The 22678-nt window shown below is 45.2% G+C and overlaps 1 protein-coding gene across 2 annotated transcripts in view; it reads right to left on the bottom strand.

The window, feature by feature from the left end:
* The window catches only part of espn (espin), a 165142-nt gene that overhangs the window by 31918 nt on the left and 110546 nt on the right, over nucleotides 1–22678 (bottom strand). For both annotated transcript variants that reach the window (XM_041205824.1, XM_041205825.1), the window contains 2 exons: nucleotides 5760–5896; nucleotides 5445–5654 (listed from right to left, as the gene is read on the bottom strand). In XM_041205824.1, coding sequence (XP_041061758.1) covers nucleotides 5445–5654; nucleotides 5760–5896 — 347 coding nt within the window. The remainder of the gene's footprint in view (nucleotides 1–5444; nucleotides 5655–5759; nucleotides 5897–22678) is intronic.

Below are 22678 nucleotides of genomic sequence, written 5' to 3'. Positions count from 1 at the left end.
TGATTCTAGGTTAGTCCCTTAAGCAATACTTTGTAAAAGGCACAATACATTTTTTTGTCAATGAATTAGGACCGGTGTATACAGAATATATTTTGAGAAAGTTGAATGTCAATAATTTAGAACTAGTGTACAATGGACTCAAGCTGATCCTATTGCTTGCAGCTCGTAAGTAATGAAGTCCAATAATCAAAATATATATTTAATCACTGAAATGTTACACACATACACAGCAATCCAATTCACACTAGCTAAGCCAAGCAAGTTTTATCAAATAATTTTTCAGCTGATAGCCCTATGGTCCACACATGTTTATACTATGAGTAGGTTATAGTTTCCAAATAATGCAGTTAATTTATCCATTTAATAGTATTGTCTGAAAGACAAAAGAAATCTGGATATTTGGAAGCCTGTGACAAGTATCCAGATTAAATTGGCACAGGCCAATCAAAAAATGTTAAGGAATGCAAAATTTCAGTTAAAAAAAAGTCACCCTGTGAATAACTCTCTAGTACAAGAAACAAGGGACATTGGAACAGAATTTCCTGGAAAGTTTTGGTGTAACCATATGTCAAGAAGATATAATAATTCTCATAATGTTATTGGAATTTATTGTAAAATACAGTAATAATGGGATGTGTCTATGGGTCACTATGTGTCTGGTGTGTGTGTGTGAGAGATTTAATTGAATTAGAGGCAGCCAGTCTGGATCTAAGAGAGGATAGGTTTGAAATGTTAATTAGATAAGCATGGAAAAGTTTAGAAACATGGGTGTCAAAGGAGCATTTGCATTTTGAAATAAACCAGACTAGATTGTTTTCAAAGGAGGGGTGAAATGTGCTTTCAAAGGAGAGGTGAAATGTATCATCTAGCCAGGTGAAATTTAGAAAGTGTGTTTATTTTTCCCAAAGATTACTGGTAGAACTTAGTGCCATGAGAGAGTTTTATTATCAGGGAGATAAAGTCCAAAGGCATAGTGAAACAATGGGTATTTGTATTCAAAGGGGAAGATATGTGTAAAGAAGGAGGAAGGGCTATGTGTAAGAAAAGGCATTTTTTAAAGATCTTACAAGTAGGAAAAGCCTTCAGCATCTATGCCTCAAGCTGCTGTTTTCAAAGTTAAGAAAACTCACTTGGGATTCGACTTGCTCAGGGTATCATGTTTCTCTGTCTGGGTCTTTCAAAATCTATGGGTCTTGCTGCTGCCTTAACAAAAGTGGGAGTTAGGTTGATTAGGGAATTTAGAAGTTATCATAGTAGTAATTTGCAGATCTATGTATGCATTTAAAATCATTTCTCTTATCAATAAATGTTTAATTTAGTTTTCTAAAAACTTGGTGGTCTTATCACTACTGAATTCAAGGCACGCATCTCGAAATTTATACAAACCACAAGACAAGTTGTGACAGTTTTTTTGTCAGTCTGGGACTTGAACAGCTCGGCTTTTACCATCTGCTGTGTTATAACACCATAGTATACAATTGGGGTAGCATTTTTTACTGAGGAAATTTAGGTGTAATTGGCTTATGTGGGTTTTACACTAAATGCCGCTGCATGTGAATTTCCTCAGAGTTCTCAAACCTGTGACTTCGTTCAGTGAATATTTCTTACCAAGTTTTGCACCACACTTAATCAAAGTGCTGTCAGTTTCAGAGCACCTTAGATTTTTGGGAGCCCCCTCTGTCATGTGTTCGGAAGGATTATTTAGCTGGATTGGTCTTCCCATTGGGGATACCCTTGTTCTGCACAGAAAATAGAGTAAGAAGGGAAGCAACAGAAGCAAGAGGCTCTGACAGTGAGAAGCCAACAGCCCATTGGATACTACCCCTATTGATGGCACTATATTTTCACTTGTTTTGCATTTGGGCATTAGCCAAATAGGCTCTGCAGTAAATTCCTGGCAGTAAGCTTGGCACAGAATTGGTTTAAATCTTGGTGTAACTTCTGCAAAAGAGTGATTCAGGAAATTCAGGGCCACATCTAGCCAGAGGCATAACATCTGGCCTGGATGTTCGTCCCCCAGTTAGGTGTGCAGAGTCAGTAGATTTCCCAGCTTTGCGAACCCAATCTTCAAAAATGTCCGCCCGCAGGTCGAATTGTCAGTCAGTGGGGGCGGACTAAAATAGGAGTCAGGGTGAGAGACCCAGGAATAAGTACAGGTGTAGAAGGCCGGCGGAAGGCCTACCTCTGTGCACTGGCATTGTGTTTAAATAAATAAGATTAAAAGAAGAAAAACAGCCCTACAGCTCTCACCCCTAACTCCCCCAACACACACCCTATGCCCCATCCATACCAACCTATGCCAGCCCATGACCTCCACCCCCCATGGCCCCTCAAACCCCCATGTCCCTCTACTCACTCCTCCAGGCCCCTCATACCCACTATGCCAATCAATGTCCCCCACCCACCACCCTTTGCCTCACTCCCTTCATGCCAACTCACTTAGTTTCCTTGGACCCTTCCTTGACAGCTTTGACACTCCCTTTACAGTTCCTTGACAGCTGGACAGTTCTTTGACAACTTGACAGTTTCAATGAGTTTGTGCGTAAAAAGTGCACAATGTTTAATTTTAACAATCCCAAATGGTGCCTTACCTCTCCCAAAGGACGGCTTACCTCTCCCAAAGGTGTCGCAGGACCCTATCCAAACCTTACCTCTCTAAACAAATCCACCTGTTCTAACCTGCACAATCTGGGTTTCGCTCTCCAGGACTTCCAATATTCCACTTCATTGGAGCCAGCTGGTTATTTTACTGGCCTCCAGCCTCTGTGAATTGCACATATGCGAACCCTGGGCCTGACTTAACTCCTGCCCCCTGCGAAGATGGGAAATGCTGGGTCTCTGGGCAGAATTTTCGACCATTTCTGGGATTTTCACCACAACAGAGAGCCTCTCCGTCATGGCAAAAATCTGGGTCTCCATTTTGCACAGAGAAGCATTCACAACACAGTGGTGCCTGGGTTATCCACAATAGTGAAGGGCCCATTTTGCTCTTGTAGACAATCACAATTGGTTTAGAAATTCACTGCCAACAAAATGCCCAACCAGAATCCCAAACCAGACCAGCAATGGCAATATGGCAGTTAAAACCAGCCCAGCAAAGGAAGCAGCCTGAGTTGAAGCGTCCTGAAGAATTCCGTATGGCCTATATTATTCCGAATGGATTTTGTACAGCCCCATACCAGGCTCAAATCCTTGACACAACCTGACTCCCAAGTGAGTAAGGAAATTTGCTAGAAGTGCACACAAGACCTGGCTTGAGGTTACAGCAGGCAGCTGAGAAAGGTATCTGAACCTAAAGACCTGACTCCTATTAGCCTAGCTCATGATATGTTGTAAGTAGGGATAATATGAGAGAAAAATACTTGTACAGAAGGATCTTCAAGACCATATTTCCATATGAGTGGGGATGACTAAATTGTTCTTGCAGAGACCTGGCACAGGCTCAATGGGCTGAATGGCCTCCTATTGTGCTGTAACCATTCTATGATTCAATCCCAATGAGATGAGACATGGTAACACTGAGAAATGGAATGCCTGCAGAAAGTTTGAGATTATCCCCAAGGTCTCAAAAAAGCAGAAAGTTGGCATTGCCACCTAGATGGGTGACCAAGGAAAACAAAAACAGAATTACCTGGAAAAACTCAGCAGGTCTGGCAGCATCGGCGGAGAAGAAAAGAGTTGACGTTTCGAGTCCTCATGACCCTTCGACAGAACTTGGTGAATCCGAGGAAAGGGGTGAAATATAAGCTGGTGTAAGGTGTGGGGTGGGGTTGGGTGGGGGGAGAGAAGTGGACGGGGGTGGTGTGGTTGTAGGGACAAGCAAGCAGTGATAGGAGCAGATCATCAAAAGATGTCACAGACAAAAGAACAAAAGAACACATAGGTGTTGAAGTTGGTGATATTATCTAAACGAATGTGCTCATTAAGAATGGATAGTAGGGCACTCAAGGTATAGCTCTAGTGGGGGTGGGGGGAGCATAAAAGATTTGAAAATATTTTAAAATAATGGAAATAGGTGGGAAAAGAAAAATCTATATAATTTATTGGAAAAAACAAAAGGAAGGGGGAAGAAACAGAAAGGGGGTGGGGATGGAGGAGGGAGTTCAAAACCTAAAGTTGTTGAATTCAATATTCAGTCCGGAAGGCTGTAAATGCCTAGTCGGAAGATGAGGTGCTGTTCCTCCAGTTTGCATTGGGCTTCACTGGAACAATGCAGCAAGCCAAGGACAGACATGTGGGCAAGAGAGCAGGGTGGAGTGTTAAAATGGCAAGCGACAGGGAGATTTGGGTCATTCTTGCGGACACACCGCAGGTGTTCTGCAAAGCGGTCGCCCAGTTTACGTTTGGTCTCTCCAACAAGGATTCACTTGTGATGCATATTTCTTCCTACTGATATTTCAATGTGCACAAACAAGATGTGAAAATCCTTGAAATGAAGGAAACTTACCAAAGGCAACCTCAAGTTAAGAGCAAGTTTCTAGACGGAGGGGGGAGGGGGGGGTGCTGAGAAAGGCAGCAGGAAAGTCGAACTGCATTCAGCATTCATTCAGATCAAGCTAGGGTTCTAAATAGGAATTTAGGAACAGGAGGATGTCATTCAACCCCTCAAACCAGTTCCACTAAGTTGTGGTCTTGTATTACAAGCAGAGTCTAAAGTAGTGACTAGGAAGAACTTTACAGCCAGCAGAGAGAAGAAATTATCCATGGTCAGTCTGGAAGCAAAGTCATAGAATCAGTCAGACAGCACAGAAGGAAGCCATTCTGCCCATGGTGTTTTACACCCTTTGCAAGAGCTATCCAATTATTCCACTCACCTGCTCCTTTCCCGTAACTCTGCAACTTTTGCCTTTCATGGATTCATTCAATTCCCTTTTGTAAGATACAGTTGAATCTGTTTCTCTCTCAGGCAGCGTATTTCATCATGTTGACTTATATCAGAAGGCAGGAAAATATTCTTCACACAGAGACTTGTAATCCTCTGGAATTTGCTTCCAGGGTTCGTGGTTCAGGCAGAAACTGTGGCAAGTTTCAAGATTAGATTGAACAGGTGAATGGAGGAAAAGTGTTTGAAGAGATATGGGAAACGGTGAAGGGGTGGTAAACGTGTTTAGAACTATTTGCTCGGCTGGTGAGTAAACGGTGCCACAAATTAGTTGGGCTGAATGGCCTAGTTTCATGTAGTAACGTCTATGTATTTAACTGCACACTAAGAAACAAGACTTGTTTGATATTTTTGTAATCTTGCTTGGCATAACTATGAGAAATTTCACTTCAAACATGTTAGCCCTCTTTACTAAGTTTTTTCCCCTCAGTTTTCTCTGAACTCAATAGGTTTTGGTGCAACCAATTTGATAAAATCGTCAACTTGAAGTCAATCAAAAAACATAGCAAAGAGGGCACTAACCACAAAGACGCAGTAAGGGTGTGTATTTCTTAAAACTCACTCTACGTTTCTGTTCTTCCTCCTCCTGGATCTTAACCTGCAGTTTCCGCGCCATCACCTGCCTCTTCCACTCTGGGATCGGGGCTCCCTGCTCATCATAAGTTGGGATGAGAGACTCAACATCCAGCGTAGTTGTTTGCGGCATTGCAATGCCATTTAGAACCGGTTCAGTTGGACTGGCACCCTGACGCTTTGTGCTCGGGTGTTCAGGCTGTGGTGCAATAGACAAAACAAAGTTTGGTGAGGCAATGAGCTTTTATTAGATTTCGGCTCTCCAATGGTCAATGCAACATCTTTCCTCTCTGATATTACTTACTATTGTCCCAGAGCTTGCATAGACCACAGTACATCCTTTACTCTGCGCAGTCGGCTTCAGGTTTTTCCCAGCTTTGATCTCAGCCAGTAACTCAGAGTTATCACCAGTAGGGGACATCATGTTGAAAGATTTTGTACCTGTGTGAAGCAAATACAATAAATCGGGCATCAACGGAAGACATTTTCTGAGCAGTTTTGCTGTTCAACATTTTCATGACAGGTTTCAGACTGTTAAAACTCCTGGTGTACGTCCTTTCTCGTTTCCAGGCTTCACTGTCACTTTTATTTGATTTGAAATTAAAAACTTTGGCAACATTTCCCAAGTCAGTGGAAAATAAAAGTTGGTGCAGAGTTTGACAGGCTGCCAATGTGCTACAAGCTCGTTCTGTGCTGCTGGCATAAACCCTTGAACATCCTTTCATACAAGGCCAAAATAGTTCTATGGAAACACAAGCAACTGGAGCAACTGGTATGAATGAATCCAGCACTGCTCAAACCCAGTTTTAATATTTAACATACAATGTCCACACCCTTTGTTTTGGTTTTATATTTGGTGCATTTTAATATAGTTAAATGATTTATATATAGCTTTAATTACCCTTGCCTGAGAGAAACTGAGTTTGAAGGGGGTGTTAAAATGGAGCAGTTAAATCTCTCTCAATTCCTGATCTGGAACGATATTAAAATGTCTGAATTTTTTTTTCAGGCACATGGTGTGCCCACCTGGGTTAGGTGGATGTCTCATGTCACCATTGCAACTGAGTCAATGCAGTGGTCACCTGCTAGCAGGAATACGGTCAGACCCCTGAATAGGTCTTGTAAGGTAGGCTCCTTTGTGGGCTAGGATAAGGAGGAGCCCTATAACCTCACATGGGAAGTATGTACCTCCCCTGTCTAAGTGTGAAAAATTTCCCATCCATTTTACATCTTGGAATGCTATAGAAATGCAACTTATCAAGATGTGGATAGTTAGATGCCAAATTATCTCTGGCACAGGCACGATAAGCCAAATGGCCTACTTTTGTGCATTATCATGTATCGTTTCGTGGGCAGGACTTTCCCTACAAGCTTCTGAACCCCAGGTTCAAATGGAACTCAGAAGCCTGCGCTGAGTGGGGAACAATGTGTGATTTTGTTTTCCTGAATTGGCCAATTCGTGGCTGGAAAGCAGGTTTACTATCCTTTTAAGGTGGTGGGTGGGCTCTCAAAGCTGGAGGGCCAGGTAGGAGGCCCCCCAGGTTGAGAGAAGCAGTAGGATGCCTTTCCAAGTAGCTGGGAAAGAGGGCACCCAAAGATGGAGACACCCTCTCTCCAGCACTTTAAAATTTAAGTTGAGCAACGGCCTTGGCAGCCAGGCCTCCATTGTTGAAAGGGATCCCTAAGCCAGCCTGGAGTGCTGGATCCACCCAATCTGCCAGCAGGAGGCCATCTCCAGGCACCCAATGCCTTCAAGGACACAGTCAGCATCCAACAATAGGCTTTCATAGGCCATTAATTGGACAAATTGTCTATCCACTGCTTGCGGGCAAGTAGCCCTACTATTCGCCTCCCGTAACACCTCTGGGAAAATAGCCTAGGGGCTGGATAGAGCCAGGCAGCTGGCACGAACAGTGTGGGCTTTTGTGCCCACCTGCCTCTGGGAAAGTCCCCATCAGAGGCTAAGAATCGCCCTCTAGTGTTTTTTAAGTCAACCGTACAGTAGCAATCTCAATGGCATCTGTTAACCCTATACTAAAGCAACGTCAATCTCTCTCCACGATGTTCTCCTGAAAAAAATGACAAGCAGTGTTAGAACCCCAAATCCCTTCATCAACAGGTAGCAATTTGGCTCTCTTTGAAAGGAGTGAACAGATTCTGAATCAACTGGGAAGAAAGGTTAAACGATTGATTACTCTTTGTGGGAAAGCTAGATTTAAAACAGGAAGCCTTTTCATCTGACCAACATAATAGAAGCTGAGAGATGGTTTGAAGAATGTTTTAAAAATTCTGTCTCAACAGCCCAGAATTTTATGTAACAAACTGCAATGCAAGTTGTTTCTTGCTGAGGTAATTCAACTGGCCATGGCTTTCTCCTGGAGTCTGTTCTACAAGTCCAGTATCCCGTGTGTTACTGCTTTTATCTAATCTCTGACCTTGCTCAAAACATGTGAATTTTGTGCTCCTGTCTGCTCACTCTATGTACATTGTCCCAGTTAAATATCTTGCTTACTCTCACCTCATCTTTCACTATTTTGAAGACCTGCATCACATTTCCCCAAAATCTGCTTTTCTCCAGTGCAAATAAGTTAAATCATTTAAGCCTTTTTTTTCCACAACTTTGAACCAAAGAAAGAATAAAAGGCTAGAAGGACACAAAAGAAAGCAAGTTCTGTGACATTAGTGTGTGTGATTTCTATTAAATTGTGATGACATGGCAGATGCAGTAGGTACAATTAGAAGGATTTTTTCCACAGAGCTGTGGGAAAGGAGTCACAGCACTTTGACAGCTTTACATCCAGGGGCTTAACATTTTAAATCCTTGTGGAAACTGGTTCAACCCTTAAGAGTTTTATGTTAATCAGTGTCACGTCATGAGTAGACTCAGTACCAAACAGGCGAAATCACTGACAGTTTAGTCAGTTAACACCGGGCCAGACAACAGGTAATTATATAACTTTATAAAACCAATGGGTTGAAATCCTAGTGCATTCACTATGTCCGTATGAAAGTCCACTTTATTAATGAAGATGCTAATCTATTTAAAATATACAGCCTTTGCTAAAATCATCAGCATAAGCATTTCATACAAGCACATTAGTGTGTCTGCCATAAATTTCACACTGTTATTCAACCCATTGATTATTAATGAGCTGTTAAATGTTAATTTGAGGAATGAAATGCAAATTAAACAGCATGCCCCAGTTATGGGCTTGTTGCAAACCTTCAGTCCATTTGAAACAAAACTCGTGAACATAAGCATTAAAGAAAGTCTTCAGGCAATGGGAAGACAGGTTAAACGATTGATTACTCTTTGTGGGAAAGCTAGATTTGAAACAGGAAACCTGTTCATCTGACCAACATAATAGAAGTAGAGAAATGGTTTGAAGACCGTTTTTAAAATTCTGTCTCAGCAGCCCAGAATTTTATGTAGTGACAATGCAAGTTGTTTCTTGCTGAGACACTGCAGCTGGCCATGGCTGGTGCAAAAACAAAATGAATACATATCATCAAATACCTTGCTGTCAGATTGTTTTTTTTCAACTGTCAACTCTGTATCCAAACAGTGACAGTTTTCTAGACAGGCCCCTTCCTAAGTATCTCAGAACGTAAGGTAAATGTCAGCAGAGCTGAGTTTGTTGCACAATGACTGATATACCAACCCTCAGTGGAAAAGGAGAAGTCATTAGGGGGAGTTTTATGATCCAATCTATTGGGAATCAGCACTAATTGGAACAGTCATTGAGTGGCTGCCAGCCTGCAGCAGCTCCGAAGCTGCTGTGTAAACTGAGATGTACATTAGTTATCAGAATGCAGTGCACAAACAGGGTTTTTTTAATGGGGAAATATGAAGGGAAGTTTCCCATCACTGTTTACAATTTTAGCACGTTGAAATTTCTAGCAGTTCTTTAGAAGTGACAAGCTAGGATTTAATCATTCTTCCCCACCTCCTCATTCCTTCAATCAACTTCTTTAGTAAAGGTACCGTTCTGTATACCATTCTGCACGCACTAGGATATCTCAGGTTCAATTCCTGATTCGTGCTGATATCACAGAGAGCAGACTAAGGGAATTACAATTTTACTGACACCTCTGGACTAGGGGGTGGACAGGTACTAAGTGTAGCATGCTTGGGAGGAAAAACGTGACTATGGTTCCGAAAGTTCTCCACCACTGGGATTTTTACTTGTGTCTTATCTGGATCTGTTGTAGACTAATGGGAGGTTGATCTATAGGATTAGCCAACAACTCAGTTATCACTGTTTCATGGGATGACTTGGATGGTAGAATTACAAATCAGTTTCCCTTCTTTCTTTCATCTTTGATGAGATACCTGAAGGAAAGCCACTGCAATCTCCCGGTGATCTACTCCCCCTTCAGCCCCGCTCCCACTTCTCTCTCTCCCTCCCCTTCCTGAAGGTACTGCCTACTTGCTGGGCATGGTGGCTTAATATACACTGAGTGCCTTTCAATAAGTCGGACAGATGGTCATTCTTCATGTATAAACTATCTAATCGAGGGGACAACAAAGCCGGGCTTGATTTTGTCTTCAACTGAGTTCCACCTACATACTTTCCAACAGGATTCAGCTCCATAATGAATGGGAGTAGTGTTTTACTTCTTTTCAAAAATACCCCCTTTCCAAACCAATGACACCAGCTCTGGGCCTCTGTGTTCACTGACCTATACTAGCTCTCAGTCGGCAATGCCCTGATTTTAAAGCCCTCATCCTTGTATTCAACTGCTTCTATGGCCTCTCCCCCTCCATTTCTCTGTAACCTCCTCCAGCCACACAACCTTCTGAAATATCTGCGCTACTATGAGTCTGGCATCTTGTGCATCCCTGGTTTTCATTGCTTCACCACTGGGGGGCCCGTGCCTTCAGCTGTCTAGACCCCAGGCTCTGGAATTGTCTCCCTAAACACCTGGGCCAGGATTTCCCGGTTGGTGAGTTGGGGGGTGCGGGGGGGGGCTTGTCGGGGCCCGCTCGCTGATGCGTAAAATGATGCGGGATGATGTCGGGCAGAACTCCCAATGTCACCACCACCCCCCATTTCAATTTTCAGGTTGGCGGGGGCTCAGCCGAATCAGCTGCGCGCCCACCGACCTGTCAATGGCAGGCCAGGAGTCTTGGCGGGCATTAGAAAAAGCATGAAACCTCATCCACGAGCAGGATGAGCTCTCATGTAGGTTTTAAAAAACGTAATTAAAATGTATTTAAAAGTGACAGACATGTCCCAACTCATGGACAGTGTCACATGAGGCGACATGTCAGGGAAATTTTTTTTTTTCTATTTTACAGATTTTTTAGTCTGGAGCTGATCTCCCTGAGGCAGCACTTAGCCTCAGGGAGGTGAGTGTGGTCTTTCACGCACATGTGCAAAAGACCGCACTCTCGGCTCAGGGAATCCCCCCACCCTGCACAGGGAGCGGACAGCGCTTCCTTGCAGATGTCACGCTGGGCAGGCCTTAACTGGCCCGCCCGCGTAAAATGGCGGCACGCCCTCCAAGCAGGGGTGCTGATCGGAAGCACGCCTCCACGCGCCCACTCCTAAACTTCCCCATCAACGGGGGGAAAATTCTGCCCCTGATTTCTCTCCCCCTTTTTAAGACACTCCTTAAAACCTACCTCTTTAACCCAACTGTTGGATGCCTGTCTTAATATCCCTTTGGGGAAAATTTTCCCCGCGTTGGGGAGGGAAGTGCAGGAGCTGGCACAGGCAGGTGCACCTCAGATCGGCGCCCCCGACTGGGGGTGCGCTACCATTTTACATGGGTGGGCCAATTAAGGCCCGCCCACGGTTACATCCATCAGGAAGTGCTATGCGCTCCTTGTGCAGGTGGGTTGGGGATTCCCTCAGCCGGAGTGCACACACACTGATCTCCCTGAGGCTAAGTGCTGCCTCAGGGAGATCGGCTCCAAATTTTAAAATGGTAAGCAACATTTTCCTGACACGTCCCCTCATGTGACACTCAAGGGACATGTCCATCGCTTTTACCGAAACCTTTATTAAATATTTAAAAACCCTCATGAAACCTCATCCGACCCGTGGATGAGGTTTCATGCTTTTTCTGAAGCCCGCCAGGGCTTCCAGCCTACCCTCCAACCCTAAAGTCGGACGGGCAACCCTGTCAATTACCTAAGTTGGTTTATTAATGGCCTCAATAAGCCGTTGACAGGTCGGCGGGTGCACAGCTGACGTGGCTGCACCCCCGCCGAACTGAAAATGGAAACGACGTGGGGTGATGTCGGGAATTCTATCCGACGTCATCCTGCATCATTTTACGTGCTGGCGAGTGCCCCCACCAACCACCTCCACCCCCCCCACCCCCCACCCACCCCAACCCCGGGCCCTGCTCCCGCTCGCCGACTGGAAGATCCTCCCCTTTATGTGGCTCAGTTGCAAGTGTGCTCCAATGAAGTGCCTTGAGGTGTTCTATCTATGTTGTTAGAGAACATAAGAACTAGGAGCAGGAGTAGGCAATTCAGCCCCTCGAGTCTGCCCACCATTCATTACGATCATGGCTGATCTCATTTCGGCCTCAACTCCAATTTCTCGCCTTCTCCCCTTCTCCCCAAAACCTTTCAACCCGTTACTAATTAAAAATCTGTCTATCTCCTCCTTAAATTTATTCAGCGTCCCAGCATACACTGCACTCTGAAGTAGTGAATTCCACAGATTCACGACCCTTTGAGAAAAGTAATTCCTCCTCATCTCTGATTTAAATCTACCATCCCTTAGCCTAAAACTATGGCCTCTCATTCTGGAATGTCCCACAAGGGGAAACATCCGCTCCACGTCTACTTTGTCGTTCCCCGTTAGCATCTGATATACCTCAATTAGATTTCCTCTCATCCTTCTAAACTCTAGCGAGAATAGGCCTAAACTGCTCGATCTCTTCTCATAAGACAAGCCCCGCATCTCTGGAATCAATCTAGTGAACCTCCTCTGAACCGCCTCCAGTGCAACCACATCCTTCCTCAAGTAAGGGGACCAAAACAGTGTACAGGTGCGGTCTCACCAATGCCTTGTACAGTGCTATATAAATGTAGTTTTTATTGAATGGGTGATGATTAGGTATGGAGCAAGGATAGGATTAAAATCTGATGTTCTTCACTCCTGGACAGCTTGTTAAAACTAACTCTCCGGGTTTGTACAATGGTTGCTTGATAAAGTAACAGAGAGTATAATAGTATCATTTGGGGAGAAAGAAAAGGGGGGAACTGGAGGGAAAAGTGGCAAAACAATATTCTTTTGCAATTCTTATTGCGTTGAGCCATGATTCGAGCTGTAACTGTAAGATTTGTACTGAACTCACCACCTCAAAGTCAGGCAAAGCTGCACTTACAATTCAGCCAATAAATATTTTATTTGGATTCATTGTGTGTTGTTTCTGTGGATTGTGCCCCTTGTTATTTATGGGACAGTATAGCTCAGAGTCACATTGAATGGCTGGACATCTGTTACAAAAGCTCCTGAAATAATGTGTATAGATAGCGGTTGTTTTCAACCTTTGGGCCAGTAAATAATAAATGAGATTTATTCTGTATGAATGCAGCAACTTCTTGTGAGATTAAGGCAGGCACCAGGTTGCTTTGAATGTCCCGTTTGAGGGTGTTTAAAGTATTAATTATTCATCTGTGTACAAACAGCAGGCTGCTATAAGTGCAAGGGCTGAACCCTATGATGGAATAGCCTGAGAGCATTTTATTGTATCCGGTGGCCCTGCAGGTTTGGGTCTGATATAGGGAGAAATGAAAGGAAAAAAAATGCAATTTTATAAAGCACCTTTCACGACCTCAGGATATCCCAAAGGACTTTACAATAAATAATGTACTTTCAGCAATTTTGCACACAGCAAGGTTCTACAAATAGTGGTGAGCTAAATGGCTTGATGATCTTTTCTTCAGTGATGAATATTAGCCAAGACACTAGGGCAAAGTTGCCTGCTCTTCTTTGAATAGTGCCACGGAGTCTTTTAAGCCTACCTGGGAGAGGAGATGGGGCCTCAGTGTATCCCAAAAGACGGCATCTCCAACAGTGCAGCGCTGTCTCAGTACTACTCTGAAGTATCAACAGAGATTTTGTGCTCAATTTTCTGATGTGGGACTTGAACCCACAACCTGCCAAGTCCACTTAACTAAGGCTTTAGTGCCTGTAGCTCTGTATAAACTGGCAGCACTGAGTTATACTGCCAGCTGCACCGTGCCATTTCATCAGGAAAAGAGCAGCTCTGCATCTACTTACACATATGCATGAACTGTGCATTGCGTTTCTTTTTAAGTTTTCCTTTCTCCAAATGTCACATTGTTTCTTCTGAAGCTTCTGACTCTTGCTGGGGTCCTGAACAGTTCCACTGGTTGCCTTCTGATGCCTCATCCATTACTAGACAATAAAAGACCAATATCCACCTAATGCCATCTACCACCTACAATCACAAATAAAACAGACTATGTGGCCATTATGACATTGCTGTTTGTGGGAGCTTGCTGTGTACAAATTGGCTGCCATGTTTCCTACATTGCAATAGTGATTCAAAGAAAGATGCAAGAAAGAAGGAAAGATAACTTGCAATTGTACCGCATCTTTCATAGGACATTTCCAAAGCACTTTACAGTCAGTGAGGCGCTCTAGAAGCGTAATCACTATTGCAATGTAGGAAACTTGGCAGCCAGTTTGTACACAGCAAGCTCCCACAAACAGCAATGTCATAATGGCCACATAGTCTGTTTTATTTGCAATGTTGATCAAGGGATAAACGTTGGCCAGGACACCAGGGAGAACTCCCCTGCTCTTATTCAAAATAGTGCCATGCGATCTTTTACATCTACCTAAGAGCGTAGACGGGCCTCAGTTTAAAGTCTCATCCACAAGATGACATCTCTGACCGTGCAGCACTCCCTCAATACTCCACTGGAGTGTCAGCCTGGATTTTTGTGCTCAAGCCCCCTGAGTGGGACTCAGTGATGAGAATGCTACCACTGAGCCACAGCTGACAATACAAAATATAAAAAAATATAAAATACAACAAATAGCCTAAAAGTGCAAGAAATAAGAGCAGGAGTAGATCACATGATCTCTTGAGCCTGCTCAATCATTCAATAAGATTTTGAGCTCAACTCCACTTTCTCAACTTATCCCCGTAGCCATTGACTCCCTTCGTGTCCAAAAATCTATTGATCTCCCCCTCGAACATACTCAACAATTGAGTATCCACAGTTCTCTGGAGTACATAATTATGAAAATTTGAACCCTCTGAGTGAAGAAACCTTTCCTGCTCTCGGCCCTAAATGGTCAATCCCTAGCTGAGACAATGGCCCCCAGTTCTTATTTGGAAACTACTCTATAGCATACATAACAAACGTAACAGTTAGGAACACAGAACTTAGGAGCAGGGGTAAGCCATTCAGCCCTTCCAGCCTATTTGATAAGATCATGGCTGATCTGGTTGCGATCTCAACTCCACTTTCCTGAATGCCCCCCCATAACCTTTGACTCCCTTGTCAATTAAAGCCTATCTAACTTCTGCTTTGAATGAATTCAATGATCCAGCATCTACTGCTTTCTGGGGAAAGAGAATTCCACAGACTAATAACCCTCTGAGAGAAAAAATTCTCCTCATCTCCACCTTAAAAGAGAGACCCCTTATTCTTAAACTGTGCTCCTCAGTCCTAGTCTCCCTCAAAATAGGAAACATCCTCCTGATATCCACCCTAAGAAGTCTCCTCAGGATCTGATATTGTGAAACCCCAATCCCAAAGGGATGGGAACATAACTCAAGATGCTCTCCTGAGAAGAACCATCCATTCAAGCATGCTAAGAAACCTTTTAAAGCTCATTTTATTACATTATACATCAGTATTATATTCTCAACATGTAACTGTCTGATAGTCCAGCCGGTACCATTGGCTTGGCCTCCGTGAATCCACCTGGGTGGCTGAATCGATCAATTATTTAGCGGGGCACAGTTGAATCTCACAGCTGATTGTGAGGAAAAAAGAAAGAAAGGAGGAAGTGTCTAATAGAAACAAGGAAAAGAAGCGCAGAAGCAAAATGCAGAACGCCTCTCTGGAAGACCGATTGCCCAGTCTTTCAGCGGGAACACAAAAATGGCTTCTGAACAACAACAACTTATATTTATATGGAGCCTTTAACATAATGAAACAACCCAAGACACTTCACAGGAACGTAATCAAATAAAATTTGACACTAGGCCACGTAGGAGATATTCAGTCAGACGGCCAAAAGCTTTGTCAAAGAGATAGGTTTTAAGAAGTGGCTTAAAGGAGGGAAGTGAGATAGAGGTGGAGAGGTGTAGGGAGGGAATTCCAGAGCTTAGGGCCCTGGCAACTGAAGATGCAGCCACCAATGGCGGAGCGATTATAATTGGGAATGCACGAGAGGCCAGAATTATAGGAGCACAGATACCTCAGAGGGCTGTGGGGATGGAGGAGATTACAGAAATAGGAAGGGGAGAGGCCATGGAGGGATTCGAAAACAAGGATGAGAATTTTAAAGTCAAGACGTTGCTTAACCGGAAGCCAATGTAGGCCAGCGAGCACCGGGGTGATAGGAGAACAGGACTCGATGCAAGTTAAGACACGGACAGCAGAGTTTTGGATGACCTCAATGGAGAGCAGAATGTGTGAGACCAGCCAGGAAGTTGTTGGAATAGTCAACACTATGGATAGTGAAGGCATGGATGAGGATTTCTGAGATGAGCTGAGGCAAGGCCGAAGTCAGGTCAATGTTATGGAGGTGAAAATAGGTGGTCTTAGTGATGGCATTAATGAGATCAGAAGCTCATCATGGGGTCAAATGTGATATCACAATTGCAAACAGACTGGCTTACTCTCAGACTGCTGCCAGGGGGAGGGGTAGAGTCAGGAGCTAGGAAACGGAGTTTGGAGTGGGGACTGAAGATAATGGCTTCAATCTTCCCAATATTCAATTGGAAGAAATTTCTGCTCATCCAGTACTGGTAATTTAGCAACAGTGGAGGAGTTGAGAGAGATGGTGGGAAGATAGAACTGGGTGTCATCAGCGTACATGTGAAAATTAATGCTGTACCTTTGGATGATGTTACTGAGGGGTGGCATGTAGATGAAGAATAGGAGGGGCGAAGGTCTTCTCTCCTTATGAATTATCTAGTCAAAGCCACTAGGGGGAGACAGCAATTAGACTTACATTTCTATAGCACCTTTAACATAGGAAAGTGTCCCAATGTTACTTCAAAGGAGTGTTATCAATCAAAACTTGATACCAAGCCACATAAGGAGGAATTAGAACAGGTAACCAAAAGCTTGGTTGAAGACATAGTATTTTCTTAAAAGAGGAGTGGTAGAAAGGTGGATAGGTTTAGCACGGAAATTCCAGAGCTAAAGGCCTAGGAATTTAGGGATTAGTAGCAACAAGTTAAGTGTCAGAATTGGAATCCTGTCATAGACTATGTTCCCTTCCTAGGTATTTATCCAGTTTAAGAGTGTGTGGAAAACCCAATTATTCTCACAAACCGTCCTTGATCCTTTGTCCATGTTTTTGAAGAAATCTCGTGACCCAAGCACTCTTTCCTCATTCAACATGGGTGTGGGCCAAAATTGAACCTTATTGGCACTCCGTAGCCCAGGCAATCAAGACTACAAAATGAATACTGTTTTAAATAGACCCAAAGAGCATACCCTCCTGTATTTGACCTATACACTCACACAGCTTGCACACTTATCGCAGAGCAGTGCTGAACCAATAAGTCACATCTGGGAATGGCCGCTTCTGAATTTCCAATTGAGCAGAGTGGGTGGGAGATTAAATAGCCGCAAAATTTCAGTGCATTACACACTGTGTCATACAGGAAACAAATAAAATTTGAGGAAACTTGCTTCAAATTAAAACCTTTCATACAGCATCAGTGCATAGGTATAAATTTCCGTGGAAATTCATTAGTCCATCTTATTGATATGACCGCACCTAGTTTCCATCTTGGGCAGTTTACACAAATGTAACATTTATACATCATACCCTACCTCCATTATTATCCAATAATGGGATAAGGATTCTTCTGGTTCCTATGGCTAGTGACATAGCCTTCAAATGCATTTATGAAGATTCCTCCATTTGCAATTTAGTATAGTAAATCATAGAAGCTTACAGTAACGCATGAGGGCATTTCGCCCATTCTATTCTCTTTGTCAGCACAGTCCAAAACTCAATTCATTGCCCTGCACCCTTCCCTTTTGTTCCAATTATTCATCCATTTCTTTCTTTAAGAGATGCAACAGTCTATTACTCAGCCACTCCTTGTTGCAAAATATTCCAAACTCCAACAACATCTGCTTAAATATATTTCTTTTGAACTCTCTCCTCACTCTCTTATAAACAATTTTCAATTGATGACTGCTCAGCAGTGGCTTCCTAAAAGTCCTACTGAAATCCGATGTTCTGATCTTAAAATAATGTTTACGGAATACTCAACAGGGGAAGTCTTCATGACTGATTTATGTTGCCATACATTATGCTTACCTCAATATACAGCAGATACTCTAATTTTTCTTTTCTCTTTATATTATCTGTCTTTGAATTTGGACTTGGAATAAGAATAAGCACTGATACAAAATGAAAAAAACAGTCCTTATACCCAGAGCACTTTACTCTAAAAATACAGATTATGCTGCGTTTAGAGTAAACACATCACAACACATAAGCATTTCTTAAAAATGTGAACGCAGATCAAGTTAAAAACTAATCTTCTGCAAGTTAAAGCCATATATACAGTTTGCACTGAAGCTACTTAGTGAGATAGCTGGAACAATACAGTGAAAACCTGGTAAGTTCAGAATAAAGAGTAGAAAGTCTGAATTAATTCCCACCCACCTTTGGTGTAACAGATCAGGACAGATTGCTTTAAATCAGCGCTTCCTCCAGTTCTGTAGCGTGATCTCACCTGGTTTTCACCGTCTTACCGAGGACTAACTAGCTTGTAGGCAGGACTATGATCAATTACTTACCCTTAATTAGCCTCCGCCCTTTGCCTCCTAGATGGAGAGAAACATTGAGGGGGGAGAAGCAGGGAGGGCAAGGGAATTGCCGGTCCCGTGCACACCGACCATTGACAGAAATGTTACACAATTGGAAATCACGTGGCAAGAGGTACGTGATGCCGTGATCCAAGCAAATGATGACACGAGGGAACATTGTTTGTCAGTACAGTGTAGAGACAGCAGGCAGGAGGGACGGAGCAGTTCCACAACAACAGAGAGAAACAAAAGAGATAGCAGAAGGAGAAAAAGAGAAACTGTTAGAAAGGTCAAAGACACAAAAACACAACATAACAAGTTACACAATTATCAAAATGATTGTGGAGGTTCTGAAGCGAAGGAAAATGCAATTAACTAAATAGATTTATTCACATCAAACCATTAAACTAGGAAACAATCTTTGTCACTTTGCAATTCCACCTCATCCTAACCTGTTCTGACAATTTGCTGCTGTTGCCATGGAAAATCTCTCAATGTTTCCACTGGCACTGATTCAATGGGCTGTTCATAGGCTCTCATTGCAGAGATAGGGCTGAATTTTGCCCTCGTTGGGTGGGCACAGCCGGGGGGGTGGCGAAAGTGACTGCTGCACACGGTCAGGCCCGGAACGTGATTCTATGCTGGGCCTTTGGCCAGGGAGGGGCTGAGCAGGGGGCATTGGCTGGTTGGCCACCAGCTCCAATGGTGACCCGGTGGCCGGTATAAAGAAGACCCAGGCAGGTTAGGAAGGCTGCCAGAGAAGGAAGCGTGACTCCGCCACACCCCCCCCCCTCCCCACGCGCTTTTCCGAAGAATGTCTCACCATCCTCTTGCAGGAGGTGGCTGCCAGGACGGACACCCTTGGCTACAGAGGTGGACAGAGGAGGCCACCGCACCTCACCAAGAGAGCATGGGAGGAGGTGGCAGCCCAGGCGAGCAGCCAAGACGTGGTGCGGTGCACATCGGTGCAGTGCCGGAAGCGCTTCAGTGACCTGCTGCGGTCAGGAAGGGTGAGTACCGTGTTGGCGTGGGTCAGCGTGCAGACATGTTAAGGTCTGGCCATCCCCCCACCCCATGTACCACAGGGGTGCTAGAGTCTGAGTGCCAACTGACAATCACGCTAGAGCTGGCCAAAGGGTTGAGCGCTGGCTGCTTGGACTGAGTGCCTTCCGGCTTGAGGGCCGCAACACGATGTGCCCTGTGAGGTGCTCCTCAGCTGGGGTTGGTCAGGTTGCAATGGCGCTGCAGGTAGAGAGTGGGCTAATCCATGCTCCTCTGCCCTTTCAGGAGAAGACAAGCCATAACCAAGCGGAGAGGGCACGAACAGGCGGTGGCCAGCCCAACCTACTGCTGCTCTCCAGGTTCGAGCAGGATGCCTTTGAGCTGGAGAGCCAGCCTGCTCCCCATGCGATTGGGCGCGGAGAGGCAGGGCTGTCAGACAAAGGTAAGGGCACAGTGCACAGAGGTGAGGCTCTCGAATTAAGCAACCATTCTAGTGTAGTCTCCTCATTGATATGAGCCTCGAACCTGGAGTCCCCGTTGATCATTGGAAGACGATGGCACCATGATGCAGATCTCCATTGTCTCACCAGGGTACCTGGCATGCACAGTGACAGTGTGATGACTTAAACTAATGACCTGTCCTTGTTCTCTCCTTTAGGTTTGCCAGCACGCACCCGCACTCACTCTCAGGACCACCCCTGATGCCAGTGGACCATCAGGCATCATCTGCACCCGCTCTCTGAAGCAGGCACCAAGTGCAGATACCAGCACCTTGGTGGGCATTAGAACGGCAGCTAGTATCGCGATGCATAGCGGTGAGGGCATTACACACTCGTTGGATGTGCAGGTGGAGGCAGAGAGTGCCAGGGCGCTGGCAGTCGGAGGACTGCTGAGGACCAGGACAATGCTGAGTCGAAAGTTGATGATGAGCCTCTGGAGTTGTCCTTTAGGCTGGCAGATGCTGCGAGATGGGCATGAGCATCTGGCAGAGATCCATGAGGGTCTGCGTGCCGTGGTCTCAGTGATGGAGGAGACCACGTGGAGTGTGAGCACTGTGTTGTCCATCATGGGCGAATGCACTGCCTTCTTCATTGAGAGAGTGGCAACTCTCATGGAGAGGCAGCTCCAGAGACAGAATGAGGGGTTCTTAGGGATGCTCTTGGACCTGCAAGCCCTCACACAGGCAATGACCTCAGGTGGTCAATGCCAGTGTGGGAGATGGACGAGGCACCCAGTATCCCAGCTAGGTGCCCGTCCATCAATGGTGTGCAGGGAGGTCCAGAGCAACTTTACGTTGGTGCACGAGCTACTTGTCATCTCTGCGGGCTCCTCTCAGGGCACTCCGGATGAGGGCAGCAACTCTTTTACCCCTCAGCCAGTGACCGTTGCATCTGATGAGGCTGCGGTGACTGGGGAGATGCCAGCCTTGGCACTGGCCGCTCCCTCCCAGGCGGGGCCAGCACAGTGGAGCGAGTGGAGGGAGGGCACCACAACGAAGCACTCGCAAACATAAGTTAAAGGCACCATGCGCACAAGAGGGACTGCTCATGGGTGATTTTCTGTTCATTTATGCTCAGTTAATGTATACTGATCTGGGACTTCAGACCAGAGAGGTTGATGTAAATAGTCTGTACATGTCAAAATAATATAAATCTGGTTTTGTCATTATGATCTGAGTATGCTTCAGCCTCTTATTTCATTGGTACAGGGAACACCAGTATGAAATGCTGGATGCAAGTGGCTCTGAACTTTATTGCGCAGGCACTGAGTGTTCTTTGTGTTCAAATGAAAGGGCCCTTTCAGACATCCGGGATGGAGGCAGCAGCCCTGGAATGTGGTTGAAGATGATCTTTGGCAGCCAAGCTGAAGGAGCGTTGGATCAAGGCATCCCTGGTGTCCCTGCCTCCCTGAAGGACTCAGAGGTCTGTCTCCATACCCTCAGTGTTCTCCTCACCGTGTTCCTCTTCAGACTCATCACTAGACTCATCCTCTGTGGCCTGTGCAGCTGTGTCAAGATCTTCTTCCTCCAGTGGATTCCCCCTTGCTCGTGCCAGATTGTGGAGAGCACAGCATGCAACCACTATCAGTGATGTCCGCACTGGGGGGGTATTGTAGTGCTCTCCCTGAACAGTCTAGGCATCGGAAGTGCATCTTGAGGAGACCTATGGTCCTCTCTACCATCGCTCTTGTGGAGGCATGCCTCATATTGTGACGCTTCTCTGCCTCTGTTCTTGGGTGGCGGGGAGGTGTCATGAGCCACCTCTTCAATGGATAGCCCTTGTCACCCAGCAGCCATCCACCCAGCTGGGCTGGAACATTGAAGAGCCTCGGCACCTGGGAGTGTCTGAGGATGTAAGCAGCGTGGGAGCTGCCAGGGTAACTTGCACAGACTTGCAGAATCTGCATCCTGTGGTCACACACTATCTGAACTTTCATCGAGTGGAATCCTTTCCTGTTGACAAAGGCACCCAGATCATCTGCTGGAGCTTCGATGGCCACATGTGCAGTCAACAGCACCCTGGACACGGGAGAACCCAGCAATCACTGTGTTGCCTCTGGCTCGCTCAGCCTGGCTGGACTCATCCGTACAGTAAAGAATAATGGTCAATACTCGCCTAAATAGAGCTTCTGTCACCAGTTTGACGTAACTGTGGACAGCTGATTGGAAGACTCCACACAGATCCTCCATTGAACCGTGGAAAGAGCCGGAGGCATAGAAGTTGAGGCCACTGTGACCTTCAGTTTCACTGGCATGGGGTGTCCATCCACACAGTCGAAGCTGATCTCAGGCCCAATCATCTGGCAAATGGAGGTGATGGTCTCGCTTGAGAGGTGGAGTCTCCTTCGACATTGCACTCCGGATATATTGAGGTAGCTGGACCACTGCCTGTAAACCCTGGCAGCAGGATAATGGTCTCTTCTGCCGCCCCTTCCACCTTGGACTACCTGCTGGCCCTGTGCCCCTTGTGCCTGCGTCTCGCCTCCCACAGGTCGCTACCCTGGAAGCTGCTTGGGACACATGACCTCCTCTCCCTTCTGCCCCTCTCTCCCTCCTCAGAGGAGGCGCCTCCAGCGGAGACCACAATCCCCATTACCAGGGTAAGGGTAAACTGTCTGATAACTGGAAGGGTCCACAAGGTCTGAATCCTCCAGGAGCCTGGCAGACAGCAATGAGTCCTGGAATGAAGCCTGGAAATGCTGAGAATGAA

The sequence above is a fragment of the Carcharodon carcharias genome, chromosome 15 (genome assembly GCF_017639515.1).
Source record: "Carcharodon carcharias isolate sCarCar2 chromosome 15, sCarCar2.pri, whole genome shotgun sequence".
NCBI classification, from domain to species: domain Eukaryota; kingdom Metazoa; phylum Chordata; class Chondrichthyes; order Lamniformes; family Lamnidae; genus Carcharodon; species Carcharodon carcharias.
This window is presented reverse-complemented; position numbering and strand designations above follow the sequence as displayed.